The sequence below is a fragment of the Tasmannia lanceolata genome, unplaced genomic scaffold, assembly GCF_043159265.1.
Source record: "Tasmannia lanceolata isolate RefF3 unplaced genomic scaffold, GAP_Taslan_0.1 ptg000007l, whole genome shotgun sequence".
Lineage (NCBI taxonomy): Eukaryota > Viridiplantae > Streptophyta > Magnoliopsida > Canellales > Winteraceae > Tasmannia > Tasmannia lanceolata.
In genome coordinates this window covers 13,071,788-13,097,946 of record NW_027518684.1, presented here as the reverse complement: position 1 = coordinate 13,097,946, position 26,159 = coordinate 13,071,788, and the positions used below count along the sequence as shown (strand labels likewise).

General features: G+C 39.9%; 2 protein-coding genes across 2 annotated transcripts; both read right to left on the bottom strand.

The window, feature by feature from the left end:
* Window positions 1-1,126: 1,126 nt before the first annotated feature.
* LOC143880595 (pentatricopeptide repeat-containing protein At1g20230-like) lies at window positions 1,127-4,180 on the bottom strand. The gene has a single exon (XM_077383583.1). The coding sequence runs from the start codon at window positions 4,178-4,180 to the stop codon at window positions 1,127-1,129; it is 3,054 nt and encodes a 1,017-aa protein (XP_077239698.1).
* Window positions 4,181-5,447: 1,267 nt separating this feature from the next.
* On the bottom strand, window positions 5,448-19,595 carry LOC143881965 (UDP-galactose transporter 1). Its single transcript, XM_077385330.1, has 5 exons — window positions 19,019-19,595; window positions 10,784-11,033; window positions 10,471-10,678; window positions 6,419-6,650; window positions 5,448-5,767 (listed from the first exon to the last, which is right to left on the bottom strand). The coding sequence occupies exons 1-5, from the start codon at window positions 19,127-19,129 to the stop codon at window positions 5,546-5,548; spliced, it is 1,023 nt and encodes a 340-aa protein (XP_077241445.1). The 5' UTR covers window positions 19,130-19,595; the 3' UTR covers window positions 5,448-5,545.
* Window positions 19,596-26,159: the final 6,564 nt, after the last annotated feature.

The window sequence follows — 26,159 nt, the reverse complement described above, 5'->3', positions numbered from 1 at the left end:
CTCTCTCTCTCTCTCTCTCTCTCTCTCTCTCTCTCTCTCTCTCTCTCTCTCTCTCTCTCTCTCTCTCTCTCTCTCTCTCTCTCTCTCTCTCTCTCTCTGTGCACCATGTAGTTATCTAACAAAGTAACAAAAGTAAAAAAAGGTGAGTTTTCAAACCCCCTTCAAATTTTGAAATAAAAGATATCTTTTTAAGATCCTTAGAAGTCAACAGTAGCTTTTCTTAGCTGGGTTGAGCTATATCTCAGTTGGAACAACCACACGGATGTGGATTCAAGCCAACTTACCTATCAACAAAAATTCCTAGCAGGTCCTAAGATACTTTATCGATCAAGATTCTAGGTTCATACAAAAATATAATTCTAATAGGATAGCATTGTTGATCTAGTGACAACTTGAGATAAGCCACATGGTTCTGGTTCAATGCCAAACAAAAATCCCATCAAGGTTAAAAATTTGCCTAGAAAACAGGCTAAAATTTCTATCCTAAAAAAAGTTCCATGAACAATTAGTTAGCCAAACCCTGAAATACTAATTTTCTAGGGGATGTCCTTTCCAAAAAAAATTTAGCCTAGTAGATCCAGAAGGCCAATAAATTGAGTTTTGTAATCCATGACACATTAGTCAGCTAGAAGTGATAAAACAAAAGAGCATAATTGAAACATTACAGTAGCATTGTTGTGATCTTACATTGTATGCTGCTTCTGTATTGTATATGCAAGAAAGCCACATTAATTAAGTTTGACAACATGGCATAAGCAGATTGGAAATGAAAAAGGTAACTTACAATCTTAAAAGAGTATCCTCTTGGTGCTTTTGTTCAATCATCCTCTGGTTCATCCATCACATTTGGCAATGATGGATAATGTATTTTCTATCATTTGTAGAATTGTCCCAATGACAGTATACCAGCATCCTTTTTTTTTAATAGAAGTATACCAGCATCCTTAATTTTCAAAATTCAATCCAGCTACAGAATCAGGTGGTCTTTATGTTTCTAAAGTGTGAAAGAAATCCATCATCATCTTTGAGTATCAACTAATTGCGGCCGTAGATTAATTCATCCCAAATAATCGTTAACCCGACGGTCCAACTTCCTACTTATCGTTCACCAACTATACATTAGATATCACCACTTGTCTCTGCAACTACATGCTCCATCCTTGAAATGATGGTAGAAGCATCCATCCCTCACAAAGATTTCCCTTCCCTCAATCTTAGAGATGAATTTCATAGATGTGTGGCAGTCAATACACATACGTATATTCTTCGAGATACGGATTGGACTGCGAGCATGCAAAGATATGATGCCAAAACAGATGGCAAGCTTTTCAGTGTGGCAACAAGAGAAGGGATCCATCTCTTCTTCATCATGGAGAACAGCATCATCAGGAACATAGCCATCATGCTCCATTTCTTCAGCCAATTTATCCCATGTCTCTAAAATTTTCTCCAATTCAGGCTGTGAACTCTCTCCTGCTTTAAATGCATAAATTCTATGATTGACATCTATCCAACTACAAGCCTTAATCATCTTCAACCCACGGGCCCTCATTGCAATCCTTACATTCCTAGCAAAATCCCACATTCCTGCCATGGCATAGATATTAGACAGGACAATGTAATTTGAAGTATTAGTTGGTTCTAGCTCAAATAGGGCCTTTGCTGCTAGCTCCCCTATCTTGGGATTTGAATGCACTCTACAGCCTCGAAGAAGAGTAGCCCAAGTACAGGCATCAGGTTCATGCGGCATCCTCCTCATAAAGTCAAGCGCCTCTTCTAGTAAACCAGCACCTGCCATTATGCAAACCATGCACGTATAATGTTCCAAACTAGGTGAAATTTCGTAAACACCCTCCATGGAATTGAAATATTCCCATCCTTCTTCCACCAAACCTTCATGGCTACAAGCCGAAAGAATCGCGGTGAAGGTGATATTGTCTGGCTTGATGTCAGACGATTCCAATTGTTCAAACAAGGTTATAGCATCATGGGCCATCCCGTGCGTTGAATAACCCGAAATCATGGCATTCCATAATGCTAAATCTTTCTGAACTGTACAACTAAATGCTAGTCTGGCCTCTAAAATACTTCCACATTTTGCATACATATCGACCAGAGCACTCGCAAGAGTAAGAATAAACTCATCAAACCCACTTTTCAGAATGTACCCATGTAATTCTCTCCCAAACCTCAGAGCTGCTAGATTGCCGCAAGCACAAAGAACAATCATGAGGGTGATTGAGCTTGGAACAAAACCATTTTCTAGCATGTTAAGGAATAGTTTTAGGGAGACTTCTGGTTCTTTATTCTGGTTGTGGCCTGCTAACAAAATGTTCCAAGATATAGTATTTTTATCACTGATCTTATGAAATGCCTTCACTGCTGAGTCCATATCCTGACATTTTGCATACATATCAACCATTGCACTTGAAATGATAACATTAGACTCAAACCAATTCTTGAGAACATATCCGTGGATTTCCTTCCCTTGACGCAACAAATTTAGATTGCTACACGCCGTGAGAACACTGCTAAGTGTAACGGCATTTGGTTGGACCGAAAGATTAAGCACTTCAAGTGGAAAATCCCTAATGGATTTTGAATCATTCATGACAACTTTGTTAGGAAGTTGCATGATCCAGAACAATTTCAGTGCCTCGCTACTAAGCCCAAATTGCTGAAAACCTGAGATTAATGCATTAAAAGAGACAATGTTAAGCTTCAAATTCATCCGACTCATCTCTAAAAGTAACTCAAAGGCCTCATCTTTTTGCCCCTTCCTTGCATATCCTGCAAGCAATGTATTGTAGGTGATCAAGTCAGGCTTCAACCCATCAATTCGCATCAAATTAAGAAGCTCCAATGCCTCTTTCGTCTGACCCAGATTGACATAAGCTGTGATCATTTCATTCCACACAGCATTATTCTTGTCCTTCACCTCTTCAAACACTTTCTCTGCATAATCGCTCCTGCCACATTTTGAGTACATATTAATCAATGAGCCACCCACAAAAATGTTCGCTCGAAAATCACGTTTGATAGCATAGGAGTGTATTTCCTTCCCCAAATTCAACGCCTTCAAGCCCGAGCAAGCCAGGAGAATGCTAACTAGTGTAACAGCATTAGGACTCTCAGACACACACATTTCACCAAACACATCCAAAGAATCTTCAAAGTAACCATTATCTACACAGCCCGAAATAATTCCGTTCCAAGAACTAACCCCTGGCTTCAGACCTTTCTCTTGCAACTCTTCTAAGAACTGAAAGGACATGCCAATCTCCCCGTTCCGAGCAAAGCCCGATATCAATGAGTTCCAACAGATCAAATCTGCCTTAACTCCATTCGCCTGCATAGACTCGAAAACCCCCACGGCTTCATCTAAAAGCCCTGCATCTACATAAGCTGAAACAAGGGCCGTCCAAGAAACCACATCTCTTTCCCCCATCATATCAAAAATTCTCCGCGAAGAGCTTAAATTCCCACAATTTGCATACATATCAATAAGCGAATTCTCCACAAAAACGTCCACCTCCAAATTTTTCCTTATTATGTATCCATGAACAACTGCACCAATGCTCAAAGCCTCGAGCGCAGAACAAGCTTTGAGAATTGTGGGTAAGAGAAATTTATCGGGTTGAAGACCTTCATTGATCATCAAACCAAAAACAGAAATAGCATCAACCCAAAGCTGCGATCGACAGTAGGATCCTATCAAGGTGGCATATGCGGGAATTGTTCTTTCAGTAATTTGATCGAACAGTCGGCGGGCATCATTTAACAATCCCAAATTCCTCGCATAGAGTACCACAACCTTGTTTCCAATTAAGTTGTTAGAGCCAGCAAGCCCAGATTTTGTGACTTGGGCATGGATTTGTTTGGGATCAGATATTAATCTTATGTTTGAAATGCGGTCTTGTAAGAGAGAAAGGCAGTAATCTATATGTTCTTTGCCTTCTATGGGATTAAAATCACTGACATTTCTAGGGATTGTAGGAAGAAGAGCTTGTGGGTTTGATACCTTGTTTGTTGTTGTTTTACCTATAGGGCCAACATTTATGGACGTTGGAGTTCGGAATTTAAATTTTGGCGGGAATGTGAATTTCCAGCAAGGTTTGGTGCGTGGAGAAACGGTTGAATGGGGTTGTGGGGAAAGGAATCCGCAATTAGAAAGTGCCATTTTTTTCAAGATTCAATCAGCAACATCTCTTCTGCGTAGAGAGAGACGATTTTGTTGGGAAATGTAGAGACATAGCGAGAATTTTAAAATAGAATGAGGTTTGGTTATCAAAACATGGGTAGGGGAACCTTACCACCATGGAAATTTAGATTTTTTCCCAAAAATCTAAATTTTTCCCGTTTTCAAGGAAAATTTCAAACCTATTACACCTTCAATTTTTTATTTTTTTAAATTTCAAACATACTATATAGCTGCGAATTTATTTGGGCCCACAGGGTCTGTTCTTCCAGGGTAAATGGGTAATGGATGGATGGATGAACTGCTTAAGGGAAATGACTTCCGCGCCCCAATGTTTTGATAAACATTAGCTCCAATTTTTGTGGGGAAGTGATTTTCGCGCTCCATTTTTTTGTCATGTAGTATTTAAAGGGCTGTCAGACGAATCTTACGATTCTCAAAAAGCTCTTAAAGCTCTTTAAATACTACACGACAAACAAGTAGAGCGCATGTTTATCAAAACGTTGGAGTGCTGAAATCATTTCCCATCGTTTAAGTATAATATGCTTTCATCTGCAGGACAACCAATAGTTGTATTTCACTTTCTAATGTAGTGAATACCTCCTTTCAAATAGATTTCTGGCTTCTATTAGTTAATTTGGTGACTAAATTTGTTCAGTATTTTTTTTTCATCTAAGGTCATGTTTGGCGACCATGAAAAATATTCCATGGAATATTAGTTGGGACAGTTGTGAGAGATGGGCAGGGCGGGACTGACTTGATTGGGTAGAGAGCAAGAAAAGCCATGAAAAACAGGGAAAAAAAAAATCCTTAATCCGTATTTTTTTCACTGTTTTTTAGGGATTTTTCATGCACTCTCCACCTTCGCTCTCTCAAATCTTCCCCTCCCCCCTAGCTCCACTATCTCAACTGGGCCCACAATTTTCCATGAAATAATTTTTCATGGTTGCTAAACACCCATGGCATGTCTCGCAACTGTGAAAAAATATTCCATGGAACATTTCAAGGCCAGTTGTTGTGGATGGGCTGTTGAGAGAGATTTGATAGGTTGTGTGTGCGGGGAGCATTAAAAGTCCCCAAAAAGAGTTTTCTTGGTTTGGCTCTAGAGCAATCAGAGTACATGTAGAACAACACAATCGTCATATGGTGGCCCACTAATATTCCATTAACTAATTTTTTTAGCCTTGTTATCCAAGACTAAAAATTTTCAACAAATCAAATACCATGTAAGGGAATAGAAAACAACCCAAAGCTCAAATGCTTTCCCTTCTCAATAAATATAATAGCAGAGCAGTTCCATTACATTAGCTGACAAATTACAGCAATTAAAACCATACCATCTTGTCATTAAACCTTATCATCCAATTTATCATTTACAAGAGGGAGCATTTCCATCAGATTTCGAGGTGTCCTGGGCGTTCGAGGAGTTCCTGACGGTTGTTGAGAGAGCTTGTGCCTCACGTACCCGTAGAATGTACAACCGAGGAGTGTCACCCCGCATCCGAAAGCATTTAAAGCGGGAATTGGGTTTCGAAAAATCAGCCACGAAACCATGACGGCAACTGCAACCTGGAATCAAAACGTTTAAAGATTAGAAGACAGACTAGAATCTGGCTGGACTGTGGGCAGCTTATAAGGCACCTGGACCCAAGGTTTAAATTTCAGTTTCGGTCACAATGAAATCGAAATATTTCGGTTTCAGTGCAAATTTTGGCTGAAATCTTGTAAATTTTATGGAAAATTTTCAGTGTCTCTAAAACTTCGGTAGAAATTTCAGTGGAAATTTTGATGAAAATCTTGTAAAAAGGAATGCGAATTTCATTTCGGTCCTGGTGGAAATCCAAAATTTCAGCCCAAATATTTCAGTTTCGGCAGAAATTTAAAACATGCGTGGACCGTGGAATCTGAATGGCATTATCTCAGGGATTTGTGATATTTGCCAAATAGTGGGTCCATGTTTTAATCATATGAAGCAGACGGCAAACTCTATGGAGGATAGTCTAGCGAAAGGAGGGGTAGAAAGGGCAGATTTGTGGTTCTTAAGGCAGTAGTGGGGTATCCAAGGTTTTTTTGTTCTTGGCTGTTTTTGTTTTTCACTGTGGGGGACAAGGTGTCCCCCACCTTTGTAAGCATTTTGGCTGTTTATGAATAAAATTTACCTGTGAACTACTAAAAAAAAGCAGGCAATTATTATAACATGAGATTGAAGGGACTGATTACCTTGAGGTTACCGGCAACATTGAAAGTGACTGCTGTTGTGGAATGGATCACGTAAAAGATGGAGAAGTTGAGACAGAAGGCCAACACCCCAGAGCTGAAAATTATGGTAAGCGACGAGCAAAGTGACTGATGTGTGTAAAGCCAGTTCATAACTCCAGCCCCTTCGAGTAACAAAGCTGGTATCGCCAAGATCATAGTTGCAAATGGTGCCATATAGTATACTGTGTTTATGCTAGAAAGCAAAGAAAAAAAATAAAAATCATGAGAAGGAAAAACAAACATTGTGATAACTGATAAGCTTGGTATCTGAAGAGAAAAATCCCTAAGACTGGGTTTACTGAGGAGAGTGTGAAGACATCCATCAGTAACATTTACATCAATCTTCCAGTGCTTGTGAAATTAGCCATTTTGCTTTCAAGTGTTTCAATTTGACATGGGACTCTGATGTTTGAGTTCCATGTATTATATAAACCATGAATTCTATTTCCACATTTAATGAAACTAGTTTTGCCTCTACATTTTAGACTTTCTTGTCCTACTGACTTTATTTCGTTTTGACAATAACAAGAATTTTATCATACAAGGTATACCAATTAAAAGAGGGGTGGATCATGCCTATGGTCAAAGTCAGCCTAGAAACTCCCTCTTTTGAAGGAAGACCAATCTAAACATGCTAAAAAAGAAAATCAAAACCTCTGCATAGATCAAGGATCTCATCAACAACTTGGGTGAATCTCCACGGGCCTAGAATATAGTTTGTAGCAAAACCAATGGTACTAGAGGAATCCGCTTCCACATAGAGCCTTCTCACCTAGCCCACTTTTAGATATTCAAAGAGAAGGGAAAAGAGCATGAGCTTCCACCTTGTTGGAGCCTTGTCTTTTAAGGCAAATTAGATTGGTATAAACACCATCCTGCCTGCCAGTAGTGAATGCCACTTTTTTTTCATAAGAGAGGGCCACAACAATGTCCAAGGTTTTGGACGTGCCAAGTTAAAATAAAATAAAAAATACAAAAATGATGGTGCATCACCCATATAGGAAAGCAAACAACTGAAATGCAAATGCAAGACAAAGTAATGATGAAAAGGAAAATAGGACAATCCACTATGTAGAATTTGAGGCATACCTTACTTATGAAGTGGGAAGGTGTTCCTAACACCACACCACTTATCACGAGCATATGGTCTCTACTTGCAGTTTTTTTCTGAATGGTCTCTACTTGGAGTTATGTGGCAACTTTGGGGTTCACCTTGAAAATTTGTAATTTTATTCAAGATTTTTCTCTTTAAACTTCGACAGATTAATAGTTTATGCAATGGATAAATCCTGTGGGAAGTTACTGAAATTTCAAAAGCAGTTCCCTTTCTCACCTACCTCTCCCTGAATGTGCTTTTGTTATCATCGATAACATTCCCCTTCTATCTTCGTTAACATTACCCTTCTCACCTACCTCCCTGATGTTGCTGCCATTTGTCACATTTCAATTCCTTTTTATTTCTTCTCCATATATCCTTTCGTCATGTGTCCTTCCGCGGTGTCTCGTCTCCTCGAGTGCACTGCAAAAACCCTAGCATGCTGAGAATAATTTTCATTCTCAACCATTAAATTGATCCTCTTTACATTCCAAATCTGTGGTGACCATCTATGATAATCCAAAACCCTTCTTAACCATCAAAAAAAATCTGGGGAGTCAGTTGACTGTACTCGGCCTGCACTAAAGGATTGCTTCTTCCTTTGTTGTCCTTCTTATTTCCATGTCCCTTCTTGACCAAATCTTAAGGTGTACTTTGCATCTACTTTGAAAAGTTTAAGTACAGTTAGGGTATGTACACCTCAAGAAAATCCACCCACCCCTATTCTCCTCTCATCTGGTTCTTTCAACCTTCTCCAATCTTCGTCATTGTTTCGATTTTACAATATTACACGCCTCATCTTTCGTCGAAATCTCCTACTCCATCTAATCAATGTCTCCTATCTATATCATTGTGCTATTCAACTCAAACCTGTAATAATCTAAATTCTCAATCGATCACTGAAAAGATTCTCACCCCCTGCCAAGTCAATGTCTAAGGCATTACCACATACCAAAGACCTTCAAAGGTGACACAAAGTCAACATGGGAACTTATTGGGTGATTAGTAGTTCCAAATGGCAATGAAAAATAGGAGACAAATGGCTGAAGGCATATTCAAGACACATAGCCAGTTAAAAACAAGCCTCTGCATGCGTTCATTCTGTGCCATAATACCAATACGTTTCCTGTTTTGACAACTTGAGGCAGCAAGTCTCTAAGTTTGTAGAAGTCAAATAATTAACCGGGGACCAGCTTAAGTACATATGGGGCTACTGTTTATCCCCTCTAGCGTGCTACCAATGTCACACATATCTGACATTTTCAAAATATAGAGATTTTATCGCGACATTTTGAAAAAACGACAAAATCCCGAAATAATCCTGAGAATTTTAAAAAATATAGCGATATTTTCATTTACCAAGATAATATCGCGATAAAATCATGATACTTTTACACTATTTTTATTTTTTATTAATTTATATATGTTTAAATAATTTTATTTTTACCACTTTTCCTGATATGAACCCGAAAAACGAAAACAAAATTAATATATCCCGAGATTTTCTCTTACCAAAAAATTCACGAGAATGATATTTGTGGCTTAACTTGTTACAACAAAAAGGGACAACCACACCTCTACCTGTTAACAACTCTTTTATCATCTAAAATGCATAATCCCTAAAAAGACAAGGGCATCATTGACTAGCCAAAGAACAAAAGGTGATTGAAATCACTTGATGATGCACTCATGGAGTGCAGCCAAAAATGCGATCTGTAACCAACACACTTAATGGCTTAACAAACAATTAAACCTTACATTTACAGGGACGTATAAATTTTGCCAGCACTAAAAATGGAACACAAAAGGCTAGCCAATATAAATTTACTTGTAATAGAAAATCTGACACACGCCTAATTCAGATGCGTAATGCATGATTGCCTACAAACAGATATGAATTTCTTAGGCTCATGATATGCTATGAGTGAAGTACACCAGACACCCTATGGAGAAACGCAAGATTTATCATATGGGCTATCGCAATCTGTTGATGCTAGAGAAATACATATGGGTGCTTTTTTCCTTCAACAAGCAGTTGAATCACATGTGACTGTATTGTGCAGAAATTGTCCCAAAAGATCAAATGAATGCATGTTACCTTTGCCAAAATTTCTCCCCACATTCACGACACTCAGCCTGACAGAATACAACTATGCAGGACAATCAAAGTACCATTCCATATTGACATGCTTCACATGCACAATATGGGTATGTAGGTCCAATTAAAGTCACCATGCAACTCAATAAACAACAAAAATGATGTAACAAGCTTATTACATCATTTTTGTTTGAAACCAACTTGTGCTGGTTTCAAACAAAATTCTTATCGACTGCAAGCTTCTGGTTGGACACAAACATGGGGCACTAAAATTACTGAAGCAATTACATTTCCTAAAGAGCATCCAACACTAATATACAACATCAATAATCCACAATAAACAGGTTCATGGGATACAAAGATTACCCGTTATCGAGTAAACCACACCCGATGCCTATTAAATGAAAGATCTAATTTCCAAGTAGTAATAACAACCAGATGACACTCTATCCTAGCGATATGAAAGAAAACTATTAGAGTGTGAGAGATCTCGCCGTTGGATTGCTTGAGTGATGGATTAGGTAGTTGGTTAGTTTAGGCAAGTTAGCTTGATTAGGATTATCTTCCCAAATCTTCTCAAATCTCTTTCTATGTTTATCTTCCTAAATCTGGTTGCTTCTATGTTCCTTTTGAATATTCTATATATACACTCATTTGGTTTGATTGTAAGATATCAAGATTAGTAATAATCCTAAATTTTACAAAAGAAAAGTAAACTTCATCCCGGAGACTTGAACTTATTACTTTATTTGTAGAACCAAAAATGCAACAAGATTAGGCTTTTGAGCAACAATAGAATAATATGAAAAGAAACACTACCTGTCAAATTGATATCCGTGAAGTAGAGACTCTGCAAGAATAGTCTTTGTAGATGTAGCGAGGCAACCAAATAAGGCAGCACAGAATCCAAGAACATTGAAACTAAGCTCTGTAACAGATGTAAGAAGAATTCCTCCCACAATCGGTACCAAAGAAGCCCAAATACGCCAGTCAAAGTATTTTCTCCACACTAGCCACTGCAGAATGACTGGTCCAAGTGCATTGGAATAAGAAAATATGAAGCTATATACAATCATTGAAAAATATAAAAATAATAGCATGAATAAGTTCCAGAGAAAAATCTCAAGCACACCTGTAGTTGCAGGGGTAAATGATTTTATTGTCTGCATAAAGGACACTGGAATGTATCGCAAGCTCACATTTCCCAACACTATGTTGATACAGAACACAATCGACATAGGAAATATCCTTCTCCAACGGTCTTCAGGGTCAACTTCTATCAGCGGTTTAAGCTTAAGCACTTTGATTGCTAAGTATGCTCCAATAGCAGAGCATATGAAGTGAATGCATGATACCGACAGAGGAAACTTAAAATCCAATTTCTGTGCAGAGCAAATAGATCATATTGACATCAGAATTCCAGGTTCAAAAGTCAAAACTACAATTATAATCCCATACATTTAAATAAATGATTAGAAAACAATTTTTCTGGTGAATTGTTTTTCTGGTGGAGCAAGGGAGCTCTCCATTCGATCTCTAGTAAGGGTATCGCTTGGAAGTTTCTCTCATCTCTCTTCTCTGAGATGGTGTAGCAAGGCGGAGTTTCCTTTACTGCCTTTTGTTTCGGAGCTCTCTCCTGTTTCGTCAAGGAATGACTCTGGGTCGGTCTCTCCTCAGGACGTGCTTGAATTGATGGTGGATCATACTCTGCACCTTAGTTCTCACCTGGGTTTAGTATTTCCGGGACCCGTTGAGGAATACAGATCTAGTATCAATAAGGCAGAACTCAGGGAGGTTGCTGGTGTGACCTTCTCAAATACCCTTTCTGAAGTGAATTTGAAAAGAAAGGAACGAGAACTGGTAAGATTAAAATCGGATATCAATTATGATTTTGGGTCGCATAGCAAAGGCATCAAATTCAAGAAAAAAGGAAGAGCTCTCGGTGTCAGGGCGGGGAAGAATTCATCTGATTAAGGTTGATAATGAAAATCTTATCATGGAATATCAATGGCTTGGGCTCTCGGGAGAAAAGAATTCAAATTAAAGAATTAGTTAAATTAAGGCGTCCTGAGGTTGTGTCTACAGGAAACAAAGATGGCGCAAATTAGTAGAATCGAATTGAGAAGCATGGGGTTCAATAATGACTGGGATTTTGCTTTCTTAGCTTCAAAAGGAGCTTCAGGGGGCATTTTGGTGGCTTGGGACTCGGTCACGTGGGCCAGTAAGGATGTTTGGCGTGGAGTTTTCTCTCTCTCCGTTGCTTTCCGAAAATCCAATGACAATTCGGTTTGGTTATTCTCCGGAGGCTATGGTCCTTCGTCATCCTCTGAGAAGTGCCTTTTATGGGAAGAATTAACTCAGATGCGAACTCTCTGCTCCTCCCCTTGGTGTATTGGAGAGGATTTCAATGAAATTTTAGTAACAAGGGATCGTCTAGGGTGCCAGCGAGACACTGCGGGCATGAGAGCTTTCGCTGATTTCATCGCAACCAATGAGCTAGTGGACTTACCTTTGGGTGGAGCCTCCTTCACTTGGGCCAGAGGTTCGACCAGGAGCAGGCTTGACAGATTTCTACTATCGGGAGACTGGCTGGCAATTCTTTCAGAAGTCTACCAGAAAGCTTTACCTCATTCAGTTTCTGATCATTGCCCTATTCTCTTGTCTCCTAAAATGGAGTCGTGGGGCCCGCCCCCCTTTAGATTTGAGTTAGCATGGCTGGAAGACTCCCTTCTGGAGGCTCACTTAGTAAGATCGTGGACTGATTGTGTATTCGAAGGACCAGCGGACGTAATCATTGGCAAAAATTACGATTCCTTAAAGCAAAATTGAAAGAGTGGGCAAAGGAGAAGAAAGAGATTGTCCTAGGCAGGAAGCGGATTCTAGAGGATAGACTGATGGAGCTAAATGCCCTTAAAGAGAGTGGTCTGGCCTCGGAGGCCACGGAAGGTTAAGCCAAGAGCATAAAGGGTTGTTGATGCTCGAAGAAATTTCTTGGCGTAAAAAATCCCGAGTCAAGTGGTTGTCTGAGGGAGATAAAAACACAGCCTACTTCCATGCCATGGCCAGCGCTCGCAGAAGAAGGAACAGAATTGAATCCTTAGAAGTGGAGGGGGTGTGTGTGACTGTTAGGGAGAAGATTATTGCAGAAATTATTGTCTTCTTCAGATCCTTGTACTCTGCCGATGGGATGATTCGCCCAATCCCTCAAGGTATTCAGTTTGCAAGTTTAAGCTCGGAGGAATCAGCCGGGTTGGAAACTCCTTTCTCTGAGGAGGAAATTAGGAAAACACTGTTTTCTTTAACAAAAGATAAAGCCCCTGGACCAGATGGTTTCTGTTTGGCTTTTTTTCAAACTTGTTGGGAAGCTGTAAAATCGGATCTACTAAAATTCTTCCATGAATCTTTTGAGGGAGCAATCCTTGACAAAGGGACAGGTGCTACTTTTATCACCCTCATTCCAAAGATTGAAGGAGCATCAAAAATTTCGGATTTTCGTCCGATTAGTTTGGTGGGTAGCCTCTACAAAGTTCTCGCAAAGGTTCTGGCGGATCGTCTCAAAGTGGTTTTACCATCAATTATCTCGGACTGTCAAAGTGCTTTTATAAGCAACCGGCAAATTCTTGATTGCTCTTTGATAGCTAATGAAGCTATTGATTATTATCGAAGGAAGGGGGAAGGCGGGATCCTTTGCAAGCTTGATATGGAGAAGGCCTATGATAGAGTGGATTGGGGAGCTTTAGATTACCTCCTGGGTCGAATGGGCTTTGGTGGCCGGTGGAGATGGTGGATCCGAACCTGCTTAGCGTCCGCTTGGTTCTCTGTTATCATCAATGGATCAGCCAAAGGCTTCTTCAAATCGACTAGAGGTTTGAGGCAGGGGGACACTTTATCTCCTTTTCTTTTTGTGATTGTCGCCGAATCCCTGTGCAGATTGATGAAAAAAGGAAGTGAGTTGGGGCTCTATGAAGGGTTTCTAATTGGCAGTAGTAAGGTAGAAGTATCGATCCTTCAATTCGCGGATGACACCTTCCTGCTCTGCCCTCCGGTACTTTCCCAGATTCTAAATCTTAAAGCAATGTTACGATGTTATGAGATGGTCTCGGGTCAAAGATCTAATTTTGCGAAATCTCGGTTGTATGCGATCAACGTTCCCGAGTGTGATGCATCCTCTTTTGCCGGCATTCTGGGGTGTGCCTTAGATGTTCTTCCAGCATCCTATCTGGGTCTTCCTCTAGGAGTGGGACGACCAAAAAAAAACTTATGGCTTCCTATTATTCAAAGAATTGAGCGGCGATTGGCCACCTGGAAGCGCCTTTTGGTATCCAAAGGTGGTAGACTAGTTCTTATAAAGGTAGTCTTATCAAATATGCCGATATATTTTCTCTCTCTTTTTAAATGTCCCGTCAGTGTCGCTCAGCGAATTGAGCAAATTCAGAGACGATTTCTGTGGGGAGGATCGGGGTCCTCGAAGGGGTTTTCTCTGATTAAATGGAGTGCGGTCTGCCTGCCTACTAAAAATGGAGGTTTGGGTCTTAGAAGGGTTCTGAGCTTCAACCAGGCTCTTCTGGGAAAGTGGCTGTGGAGGTTTGGCGAAGATCGATCCTCTTTGTGGGTTAGAGTTATTGGAAGTAAGTACGGTTTCTCTAATGGGCAATGGGGCTCTGTTGATAATTTTAAAATTAAAGGAATTACGGTTTGGAGGGGCATCTTGAAGTTGAAGTTTCTCTTTGCACCTGGAGTCCGGTTCAAAGTATATGTGGGGGATCGGATTTGGTTCTGGCAGGATCCTTGGTGCTCGGCGGAGCCCCTCGAGGAGTTGTTCCCTGACTTATTTATGGTGTCATCTCAGAAAGAGGCATGGGTCTCGGATTGCTTTGAAAGAGTGCATGCGAAAGTGGTTTGGTATCCTAAGTTTCGAAGAGCCTTTTTTGAAAGAGAGTTAAATTCTCTTCACGAGCTCATATCCTTATTAGAATCTTGCTACATTAAGACTTCGGGCGCAGATAGACGGGTTTAGATTTGGAGCCCTTCGGGTTTATTTTCAGTCAAATCCTTTTATCATCATCTGATCCCTAGTTTAGCGGAGCCTGTATCCTCCTCAGTTTGGAAGCTATCTTGCCCTCCGAGAGTTGCCTTCTTTGGGTGGTCTGTTAGCTGTGGTCGCATTCAGACTATGGATTTTTTGAGGAAACGAGGAATGTGGTTGGTAGATTACTGCCCTCTCTGTTTATCCGCTGGCGAATCAATTGATCACCTTTTCATCCACTGTAAGGTTGCTAGCGTTATTTGGGGCCTCATTTTCACTCGTTTTGGAATCTGCTGGGTTCCCTCCAGATCTATGGCTGATTTCATTAGGAGTTGGGAATGGAATCCTTGGAGAAAGAAAGGCAGGATCCATTGGAAGATGTGCCTTCTGGCCACGTGGTGGTTCTTGTGGAAAGAGAGGAATGCGCGAATCTTTGAAGGAGAGGCTAGATCTCCCAATTGGATTTTTGTACAGTTGATCGCCGCGGTTATATCTTGGGCCCGAAGTCTTCCTTTGTTTCGTTTTGTTTCAGCTTTTGACCTTTGGGAAGGCTGGGCAATTATCTGCATGGAAAGGGTCAGCAAAGTGAAAATCTTACCATCCTGGATTCCTCCTCCTTCGGGGATCTTGAAGCTTAACTTTGATGGATCGTCTCTTGGCAATCCAGGAGAGGCAGGAATAGGGGGTCTATGCAGAAATAACAAGGGGGAAGTCCTTTGGGCTTACTCGGGTTCTATCAGAGTAGCAGACTCGAATGTAGCAGAGGTTAGAGCCGTTCATAGCGGGATTAAGTTGATGATTCGTCTGGCTTTCGACAAAATTATAATCGAAGGGGATTCCTTAAATGTTATTCGATGGCTTTCGGGAGAGGCGACTCCCCCCTGGAGATTTTTGCCTCTCTTTGAGGAAATCGAGGACCTGGCTAAGGGTTCTTCCATAGCGTTCGGCCATGTTAGGAGATCAGCCAATGCTGAAGCAGATTATCTCGCCAAGAAAGGGGTCTTTAGGACTGAGTTTGAATGTTTTGATTATCTCCCTCCTTGATTTATTGTAATTTTATCATTGTTTTATCTTTGTTCCTTCAGGACCATCTCGGTTCTGTTTTCATATATATAATATTCTGCCCTTTTCAAAAAAAAGAAAACAATTTCTGCTTTAATCATAAAATCATGTTGCAATAATGGTGGAATGACAAACTTATAAAACGATACATTATGATACCAAAGCTTGAATGCAGATGAATTGATAAATCTGTAACATGGAAAAAATTTATTCGTAATAAAAAACTTCAGAAACATTGGAAATTGTTAAAAGTTTCGGTAAACAACTGGAGAGCACAATACAGTTCTACCATAACTTAATATTGTTGTTCAACTCAACTACTAGACTCACTGCCGATTCATTATAATGATTAAGTCCACAGAATGTTCACGTTTTGAGGTAAAAGGTCTCATGTTTTATGCAGTGTTTAAAAACGCGGATGTGTCAAAATGAGGCCAAGAAAATTTTTTGGCGACTCGGTACGAATGCGGCCAAGAACACGGATGACGCGGCTAAGTACTCGGTTGACGCAGTCGTAACTCAGAAAACGAGTTTTTATTGACTCTGTAGGGCAAAGCAAGGAACGTGGTGGCACGAGGCGGAACGCAGCCAAGGGAAAAGGGACTCGACTCGGGGGAGTCCATGATGACGCAGGAGAGTTTTAAAACTATGCCCAAAACACTATGAAACTTGCATGTTCGTAAGCAAATACTTAAATTAAATGCTAAACTCCAATTTTATATGAAGTTTGCAAATATGTACTGAGCACCTTACGAAACAGAGTCAAAGTCACTTAAGCTTCAATTCAATCAGTGTGTCTTGAACATTGCCTTTCAAAACTAAAAGCACACTCAAGCCAACATCCCAATCCAAAATTTGGGGACATACTTTCAATGGGACATTATAATCAAATGCAAGAATAATGCAAGTAGAATATAAGTGTACCCGCTTAATGATGACTCAACTTATATATTTTTCTCCTTTTCAAGGACATGTCGGTCAATCATTATTCGTTACCCTCTTTCTTAACAAAGTACTTGTTAGCATTCATCAAAAATTAAGGAACATGATTGTACATCTTAAAGATGTTTCGACTTGTGTTTTCAAACAAGAAGTTTGAACTTTGGAGAGAATTCCCTCCCCCTGTATTTACCCAGCCCACCCTTAGGTTTCTAAGTCCTACCCTTAAGTTCTTATACAATTAGCCTCATACACCCTTAGTCTCCTACAACTTTAGGTCCAACAATAAAACCTTAAGGCCATGTTTGGCGGCCAAGAAATTTTTTTCCATGGAACATTAATTTAACAAGTGGTGGGAGAGGGGAAAGGAGGTGATCTCCTCACTCATGCCCTATCAATTCTCTTCCTCTCCTACCCTCCTTTCCCCTCTCCCACCTCTGGTTAAATTAATATTCCATGGAAAAGATTCATGGCTGACAAACATGGCCTAAAGGACGAAGAAGATAGAAAGACCTTTTGGAAGTTTTGCCTGCTCTTCTTATATAGCATGCTGCTGCATCCAATGATGTTTGAACTTTGGAGAAAGAATTCTTCCCTTGCATCATCCCACCCCACCCTTAGGTTCCTATGTCCTACCCTTTAAGTTCCTAAACTATTAGTCTCACACACTCTCAATCTCCTACAACCTTATACAACACTCTGCAATCAATCCGAAAAGTAGGAAGTAGAAAGAAATCGCCGTTTGGGAAGCTTTGTCTACCCTAGCATTGAAGTGACACCATATGCAATGTCTTCTCTAGGGAAACACCTATCCTTCCCTTTTCCTTACCCTAACATTCACCGTCATTAATTCGACTCCTCTAAGTTTTTGTGACCAACTCTTATTAACCTCGCTCCCATTAGAGTTAGCTTATAGCATACTAGCTCTAGCTCAGTAAACTATGTCTAACTGTTACCAATTAACATTTTTATTCTGAAACTTCAAATTCCACTCAATTTATCTCCTTCTATATCTTTCTCCCTCTATCTATCTCTTTCTAGACATTTTAGGGTAATGGTATTAACATTTGTAGAGGATAGGTCAAGCATAGAAGTAGTTAGTTCAGCCAAATTTATAATTATTCACCACATTCAGTAGAGATTTCACATCACATGGTGCCTAATGCCTGCACTTTTCATCCCTTAACTAGGACATAACTTGATCAGTCTCCTTTCCATTGTGGAGTTAGGAAAAAAACAGTTGGAGGAAACCGTCTCCTTAAACTGGTTGGGTTAGCACTGTGCGTTGAGATCAGACCCCCAGCCTATATTGATACTATGGATCTATTACAATTCCAAAACATTGTCCAGAGTCTCCCTGAAAGATACCCTCTCCTGTTGCAGTTTCATTCTAAGTTCCGGGAAATTCAGCATTCCCCCATCTCACGCATTAGACAGTGAATTGTTCAACTGATGAAGTGCAAATTTTGAAGTGGGTAACAGCGCTTGAAGAGCCCAGCATACATGCCAGATTCACGATTTGGTATGCTTGATTTTCAGTTGGAACTCATGTAAATTCGCTTTGTGATGATAAACTTTTATTCCATTAGTTAGTAAGAATTCTCAAGAAAACTAATTTCTAGGTCAGAATGAGAACATGCAAAACTTTTAGCGTCCATATAGGTGGCCATTCATCTCACTAGACTCAAATCCAGTGTACAGAACCACCCTTCTTTCCTATAAAAAATGCCATCTACTACTCCAAGTGGCAACATTCTGTCATTAGTAAGCATAATGAAAAGAATCCAACACAATGAAATATATCAAAGAGAGATAAAACCCGCATCTCTGTTCAAGAGAGAGAGAGAGAGCCCGCATCAAATCAAACACGATCAGATACCCCCAACAAGATCAAACCACCAAACTCATAAAAAGAAGAATTCGGCTATCAGCCAGTAACCAAATGAAAAACAAAACGAAAGCCAGAAAGAGGAACCACAAATTATCAATACCCATACAAAAAATTAAAGAAAAAGAGAAGCGTATACGAATCGAACCACCAAACACATAAAAAGCAAAATTCAGCTATCAGTCGGTAACAAAATGAAAAACAAAAAGTAACCCAGAAAGAGTAACCACAAATAATCAATACCCATACACCAAAAATTAAGGAAAAAAAAAGAAATGTATATGAATCGAACCACCAAACACATGAAAAGCAAAATTCAGCTATCAGACAAGAACAAAATGAAAAACAAAAAGAAACCCAGAAAGAGTAACCACAAATAATCAATACCCATATACCAAAAATTAATAAAAAAAAGAGAAGAGCAAACGAATTTCTCCAAATAAATCACACACCTGAAAGATCCACTTGTTCGTGATAATCACAGCAACATTAAAACCCCACCATTGTAGGATTGCGAGAAGAGACCTAAAGACACTCCACTGAAACAGCCGATTCTCCTCCATCTAGATCCCAAAAAAAGAACCCTAATAATCGATTCGAAAAATCTTTTACATCTACTTGCTTGTACCCGACATTATAAATACACTCACCCCTTGTAGTAAAAGAAACAGAACACAATGGGGTTATTGTTTAGGGGATGAGAAGGGATTTATTTATATAAACCCTAATGAGTGGAGAAAAGAAGAAGGGTTACTTTTTGGAGTACAGAAGAAGGGGAGTGGAAAAAGAGTGTTAACCGTAGAGAGTCTTCTTCCATGTGATGGGGTGGGTGTATTTTTCCATGTGATGAGGAAATTGATTCGATGACAGAATGGATTTTTCCTTGATTAGCTCTTTCTTTTATCACATGATTTGAGATCGGAAACCCATTTGGAAATTGATTTACAGTTTTTACTTTCTCCCCTGTTCAAGCCATTTCCTTGCTTCCACTTTTTCCCATGTCACTTTGCGCTTTAGGAATTAGAAGTATAAAGGACATGTGGACTGAAAAAATAAAACTAATTAAAGGGCTGCGATGATCTATTCGTCCCCTTTTCTTCCCTGGGCCACCCCAACTAGTGTAGTTAGTTATGTCTTATGTCATGACTTATGAGCATGGTTTTAAATTTCGACCGAAATCGACGGACACCGAAATGGCCAAAATCTGAAACACCCGAAACGTACCAAATTTCGGTAATTTCGGCGAAATTTCAAAAGAAATATTAATTTTTTATTGCTTTACAATATTTCAGCCAAAATTACCGAGATTTCGGCTTGGTAATTTCGGCAGAAACTTCAGCCCAAAAAACTGACATTTCCCACCTCTTTACCGAATTTCGACTGAAATTTCAGTTTCAGCTAGGTCCGAAATATGTTCCGAAACCGAAATTTCAAACCATGCTTAAGAATACTCCTTTTCACTAAAAGGTGGTGGCTGGGTAAAAAATGGGCAAATATATCATTTCCCTTAAAGTTTAAAACACGCAGAAATTATGCGGTGCCCGCTCGGGCGCGTACACTGGCAAGACATCTGCCCTTGATATTTGATCCGACAACAACCCCTTAAAAAAGTTGAAAAAGTAAGCTATTGTTGGATCAAATATCAAGGGTGGATGCCCCACCAGTGTACTTGTTCCGATCTGGCACTGTATAGAAAGGGCTGTCCAATGCATGAGGCTCTCTCCATTATGGGGTCTATGAGGGGCTAGATGTATGCAACCTTACCCCTGCTTCTATTCTGTGACTCGAACCCGTTACCTTCAGGTCACAATGGAGCAACCTTATTGTTGCGCCAAGGCTCGCCATCCAAAAAAAAATCTCACAAAAAAAAAAAAGTCCCCACAAGTGCAAATGGGTTTCAACCAAAATGGGTTCCTGAGAGATATAAAGTGGGCCCTACTCAACGGATGGTTTAGATCAAGCAGAAATAGGGCCTAATTATATATTTCAAAACTATTGGGATGGAACCTGCGACCTCAGGGTTGACTGGTTTGAGCGACATACAAAGCCTCAACCACTGAGCTACAGGCCGAACCCCACTAGTTGCGATTGTTCTCTTTAGAGGGGTAAAAAGTACGACCAAATCACCAGTGTTGTAAATCACATATGGTCCATGGCACATTGGCAATGAGCCTTAAAAATCCTGATGGGCCCCAAAAAATGTGAATTGGTATGCCCATTTTAGATCAAAAGAAATGGAGCCTAAGAAAAACAATCACCATACGACATGGACCAATTGGAAGTTGTAAAGCAATTAGGTCTTTAAACAGTATTGGCCATCACAAGTCTGGCCCATTTCCCTTGGCTCCGCCATCAAGGATGATTCTAGCTACTTTACCAAGCTTGATGAAAAAGGCATCCCTTAAATGTATTCAAGCAATTGATTCTTTGCACACCTCAATCTTGCCAAAGGGATCTCTGTTCTGCGTTGCACCTAAAGCCACCGGGTCAACTTGTGATGGACCATCATATCAATAGTCCATGTCACCAAGTACATATGCCAGTTAATCAAGACAATATCATCTTACCATCATCGTCAACACCGGTATTATTTATCATAGAGACATTCGTTCTTCCGGTGGGTAAGATGGGGGCCTCGATCAACGACCCCAACCATCACATTTCTTTCAAAGAAAGGTAAGTATATTCAGTTCAAAATAGATTACAGATTCACATCAATGGGGAGAGAGGACCCAGAGTAAACTGAGTCCTCCCCTAGATTTAGCCAAATGATCCGCCAAATCATTGGCACTTAGAGGGGCATGAACAAAAGAAAGGAAACCATCGTTCATTCATTGTAGAACTAATTTCATCCAAAAACTTAGCTAATCTCCAAGGTCCAACGTTCATGCCTTGAACCCAAGAAAAGACATTTGAAAAATCTCCTTATACCTCCATCTTGTCTTCCATTTGATCCCTAAATATTTTCATACGGTATTAAAGAGCACGCTGCTTCCGTAGAATCCGTTGTTCCAACCGGCCCAGTGAAGAACACGAACCCAGACAATTACGTAGCACGAGTCAAACTACCTATATGTTTGATGGATTTTGAGAGAGACATCGCTTTTGTGAGGCATATCAACCAAGCTGTAAAGAGCACTCGCTTAGTGAGAGAGTCTGTTTGATCTAGTCACTGTTGGGTTGCTTGTTGTAACCAAATTTCGATCTGCTTGAACTGACCATAACAGAAGGAAATTGAATTAATTGACATTAATTGTGCATTTTTTTTGCTTGGACTCTGTTTCTTTCAACATAAAATGGCCCACATGGTGGGGCCTAAGCTTGAGTAAGGAACCTCTTGTCGTCAAAATTTATGTAGGTGAAAGATTGGTCCAAATTGCACCTTTCACGGTGGGGCCTAAGCTTGAGTAAGGAATAAATACTCTCTCTCTCTCTCCCAGTCAATTAGACAATCAAATGAGAAATGGAAACAAGAAAAGATGGATTTATACCTAAGCTTCATGCTAATGGTGACTTATACCTAAAAGGATAAAATGTTGCATCAGAATGTTGCATCAGATGGATGGACACATCATGGTCCAAAGATAGTAGCAATCAAACTACACTAGAAGAGGAATGCTACACTGATTTCTTTACCAATCAAAAAAGAAAAGAAAAAGGAATGCTACACTGAAGGGCGCCCCATGGGTGAAAAGTCAACAAAGTGCGTTTAATGTTCATTGACTTCTGGTAATTGCTAGCGTCCATCGCAGAAGGCATTCCGCGGCTGGTCTGTCGCATGTCAGACCACCCACGTCGTGAGACAACAGCTTTTGTCTTCATTAGACCAGCTGAGAAATGCCTTTTGCAATGGACCCTAGCAAATCCCTTGACTTCTGTATGTTATAAATGCACTTTGGGGACTTTCCACCAGTGGGAGTCCCATCTCATCCTATTTTTGCTAGGACGTTCCTCAGTTTAGCATTCCTCATCCTTTAAATGATTATTACAGGAGAGCTCTCCACTGCTGTAGAGATTTTATATGTTGTGTGCCGGTGAAGTCTTGTATTTTTCAAAAGGTACAGTGGGCCCACTTCATAAGGTGATCCAAACCGTTCATTTGTTGGGCCACAGTGTAAATGGGAATTACCCAGTAAATCATCTCCACAAGGTGATCCTAAGCTTCCAATATATAGAGGGTTAGGATCATCCTGTGGAGATGATTTACGGGGTGAAACTCATTGTACTTTTCGAAAAATACTGGACTTCATGCACGCAGCATATAAATCTCTTGTTTATATGAGTTTTTAGGTACAGAGTGTGCATGATGTCCAATATTTGTTGGGAAGTACAGTGGGCCTACTTCAAAGGATGAACCAAACCGTTCATTTATTGGGCCACAATGTAAATAGGCAATACTATAGATCATCTCCATAGGATGATCCTATCCCTCCAATTTGTAGGCAGTCCTTCTAGAGATTGAAGGGTCAGGATCTAATGTGGGCCTCAACAGATCAGGGGTTTAAGATCATCCCATGGATGAGATGTTCGAAGTTTAGCATATGAACGACAGGTTATAAATGTTTTTTGCTAGGGGTGCAACTCGAGTCGGGTTGAGGCCAACCCGAACCCGACCCAAGTTGCAACCCGGAACCCTTTTTTCCAACCCGAAACCGACCCGACTCGGGTTCAACCTGATCCAAATTGACTTTTTAAGCTTAGTAAAAGAAAAAATGATTAAAAATGTTAGGTTTCACTCAAGTTAGAAGCCCTCAACCTGAACCCGACCCAACGGGTTTAGGTTGAACCCAACCCGAGTTGCACCCATTTGGGGTTGGGCCTGTAGCTCACTGGTTAAGGCTTTGTTCTCTGACTCTGAGGTCGGCGGTTCAATCCCAGCTTATGCCCGTTGCCATTTGATTAGGGTTTTTGAGTGAAGGAATGCTAGACTCAGAGGCGCTCTTGCAAAAAAAGGGAGTAAAGGGCGCCCCCATTGGTCAATTTCCATTTAAGATGCATAGAAAATTATGATAATAACTGTCATATAAATAGAAATTAACCAATGGGAGTACCATTTTAACCCCTTTTTCTTGCAAGGGGCATGTGGGTTTAGCATTCCTCATTTGAGTGTTACAAATAGGCACCTAATCTTTATCCTTATACTAAAAGGGAGAATCGTAATTTTTTCGGCACGTTCTTTTGGTGATATTTCCGTCGTGTCCCGCCTATTGATTGTTGACTATTCTTTCGTAAATGTCCTTCGTTGCTGCTCTTTATTCATCATTTCAATGCCCCTCTTACCCCTACAAATACGACAAAAAAAATGCCAAAGGTCTCCTTTCTATTACCGGCACTTGTGTTCAATAAGCGTCCAAAAATCACCGATTTCCTTCCCTAAAAATACGTCAGAGAAGATTCTCCCTCCCCAAAAAACCTCTGTAAGGCTACTTGTTCTTTATAAAATATTAATATTAAGAGCACAATCTCCTTTGCTAAGTAATTTCGCAGATAGCCATTTTGAGGCTGGGTTTGGCACGTGAGAACAGCCACACAAGCAGATGTTTCTACCCCCACTCACATGTACTTTACAGCTTACCTCATAGGATGATCCAAACCGTCCATTTGATGGGCCACAATGTAAATAGGTTGTGTGCCAAACATCATTTCCACAGGATGATCCCAACCCTTCGATCTATAGAGGTTTCCAAAATATGCCCTTCATCTATAGATTGTAGGGCTAGGATCATCATATGGAAATGATTTTTTGGGAACAACCAATTTATATTGTGACCCATTAAATGGACGGTTTGGTTCATCCTATGGTAAACGACTTTTAAAAAATACTTCACTGTACGGACTTACACTATAGGTTGTATGCCAAAAATCATTCCATAAGATGATCCCAACACAGTGACGAGGTTTCCAAAATATGTCATTCCTCTATAGATTGTATGGATGCAATCATCATATGGAAGTGATCAAATGGACAGTTTCGATCATCCTATGGTGTAGGCCGTAAAATATTCGCTACATTTTTTTTTTCTTTTTTGATAGGTAAGCCTGGTTTTGCGGGGACCCCTACTGGCTTATGAAAAATACTTCACTACATGGGCTTACACCAGATATATTCCAACAAGAATTTTGTGACAAAGCTAGCAAACCAAAAAATATTTCTTACACTCCCTATGGAAAAAAAAAAAGAATTGTATAACTATCAAAACTAAGGTATTTTGTAATGAAATTTTTTCTAAGTACTAAAACTTCATTGGAAAATCAATATGAATGACACAAGGCCCTGTTTGGATTGCATGGTATCAAACCTTATCTGATTGTTGAGTTTAACAACTGTTAGGCTTACTTCAATTAGAGAACTGTACAAATAAAGTATAGTAATCGTCATAGTATGGGAGTGCACTGCAGTATATCATTTTCCTTTCATTATGCAAGTTTCATAAATAATGTGTAAAGGGATAAAGAAGTTTTCTTTTCCCCTCTTCATGTATCTTGTTGGACTAGAGCGAAGGTTTTATGTCCCCTTCTAACTATTTTTTCTTATGAATAAAATTAAAGGTACTGCCCTGTGTTCCAAGATAAATTCCGGCTTAAAAAAATAGTTTAATTAATAATGAGAGCTAAGGAGTGTCATTATCAATATATAAGAATGTAACATATCATTTCCCCTATAAGAAGGAGTTTCATGAATATTGGGATCTATGGTACCAATATATGGTAGAGAGCAGCAGGATTTTAATCTTGTTTTATATTGGTAGAGAGCAGCAGGATTTTTTTTTTTTTTTTTTTGGCATAATAGTAGTGACTCCAAAAAATTATAGAAAGCTTGTATTAAAATCACCTTATTGGATATTGGCACCCCTCCGTCTCAACCACCTTATTTTAATTACTTGACAACTAATTTTAATTAATTGAAAAATGGAAAATTTCTATAAAATTCGAAAGAAGTTTTCTATGTTATACTAAATTTCATTACAAAATACCTTAGTTGCACGCAAGTGCAATGCAAGCTATATGGGATGAGGTAGGACTGTCAATCGGGATGGCCAAGCTCGAAGCCCGCCCGTTCGGCCTGCTAAAAGCCAATTTGGGCTGAGCTTGAGCAAGGGTCGTCGAGCCCGTTATAGGTCTGGGCCCGATAATATATTTACTATATAGTTTTTCATGATTTTTTATGCCCTTAAAAATAACAGTAGATATTAATTAAATAAGTACTTAAACATTCTTTGTTACTCTATGATATTAAATGGTTTTCTAGTTCAACACTTAAACAGGAATACATTCAACGAGGGTTTTTTGGATGGAATGTTCAACAGGTTTTTTGTTGTTAACTTGTCTTTAAGCTGGTACCTGGTCTCCTTACACTGTGCTTGCCTTATAGTCTTTTCTCGTGCAGAAAAAAAGAGGTGATAGGCAAGCCCAAACTCGGCTCGATGCATGTTGTGGAGTTTGGGCTGAGTTTGGACAAGCCCGAACTCGGCTCGTAGCCCATTGTATAGACATGCGCTGCCCGTTGTATAGATATGCGCTGCGCTGCGCTGAGCTTGAGCACCTCAGGCCCGCCCAAGTTCGGCCCCATTGACAGTCCTAGGATGAGGGTGT

Excerpts from the sequence above, each read along its gene's own strand:
- LOC143880595 (XM_077383583.1), bottom strand. The coding sequence starts at position 4,180 with ATGGCACTTTCTAATTGCGGATTCCTTTCCCCACAACCCCATTCAACC.
- LOC143881965 (XM_077385330.1), bottom strand. The coding sequence starts at position 19,129 with ATGGAGGAGAATCGGCTGTTTCAGTGGAGTGTCTTTAGGTCTCTTCTC. Across the intron at positions 6,651-10,470 it reads CACGGATATCAATTTGACAG|CATAAACACAGTATACTATA; the intron begins GTAGTGTTTCTT and ends TTTGCTTTCTAG. Across the intron at positions 5,768-6,418 it reads ATGTTGCCGGTAACCTCAAG|GTTGCAGTTGCCGTCATGGT; the intron begins GTAATCAGTCCC and ends TTTTGATTCCAG.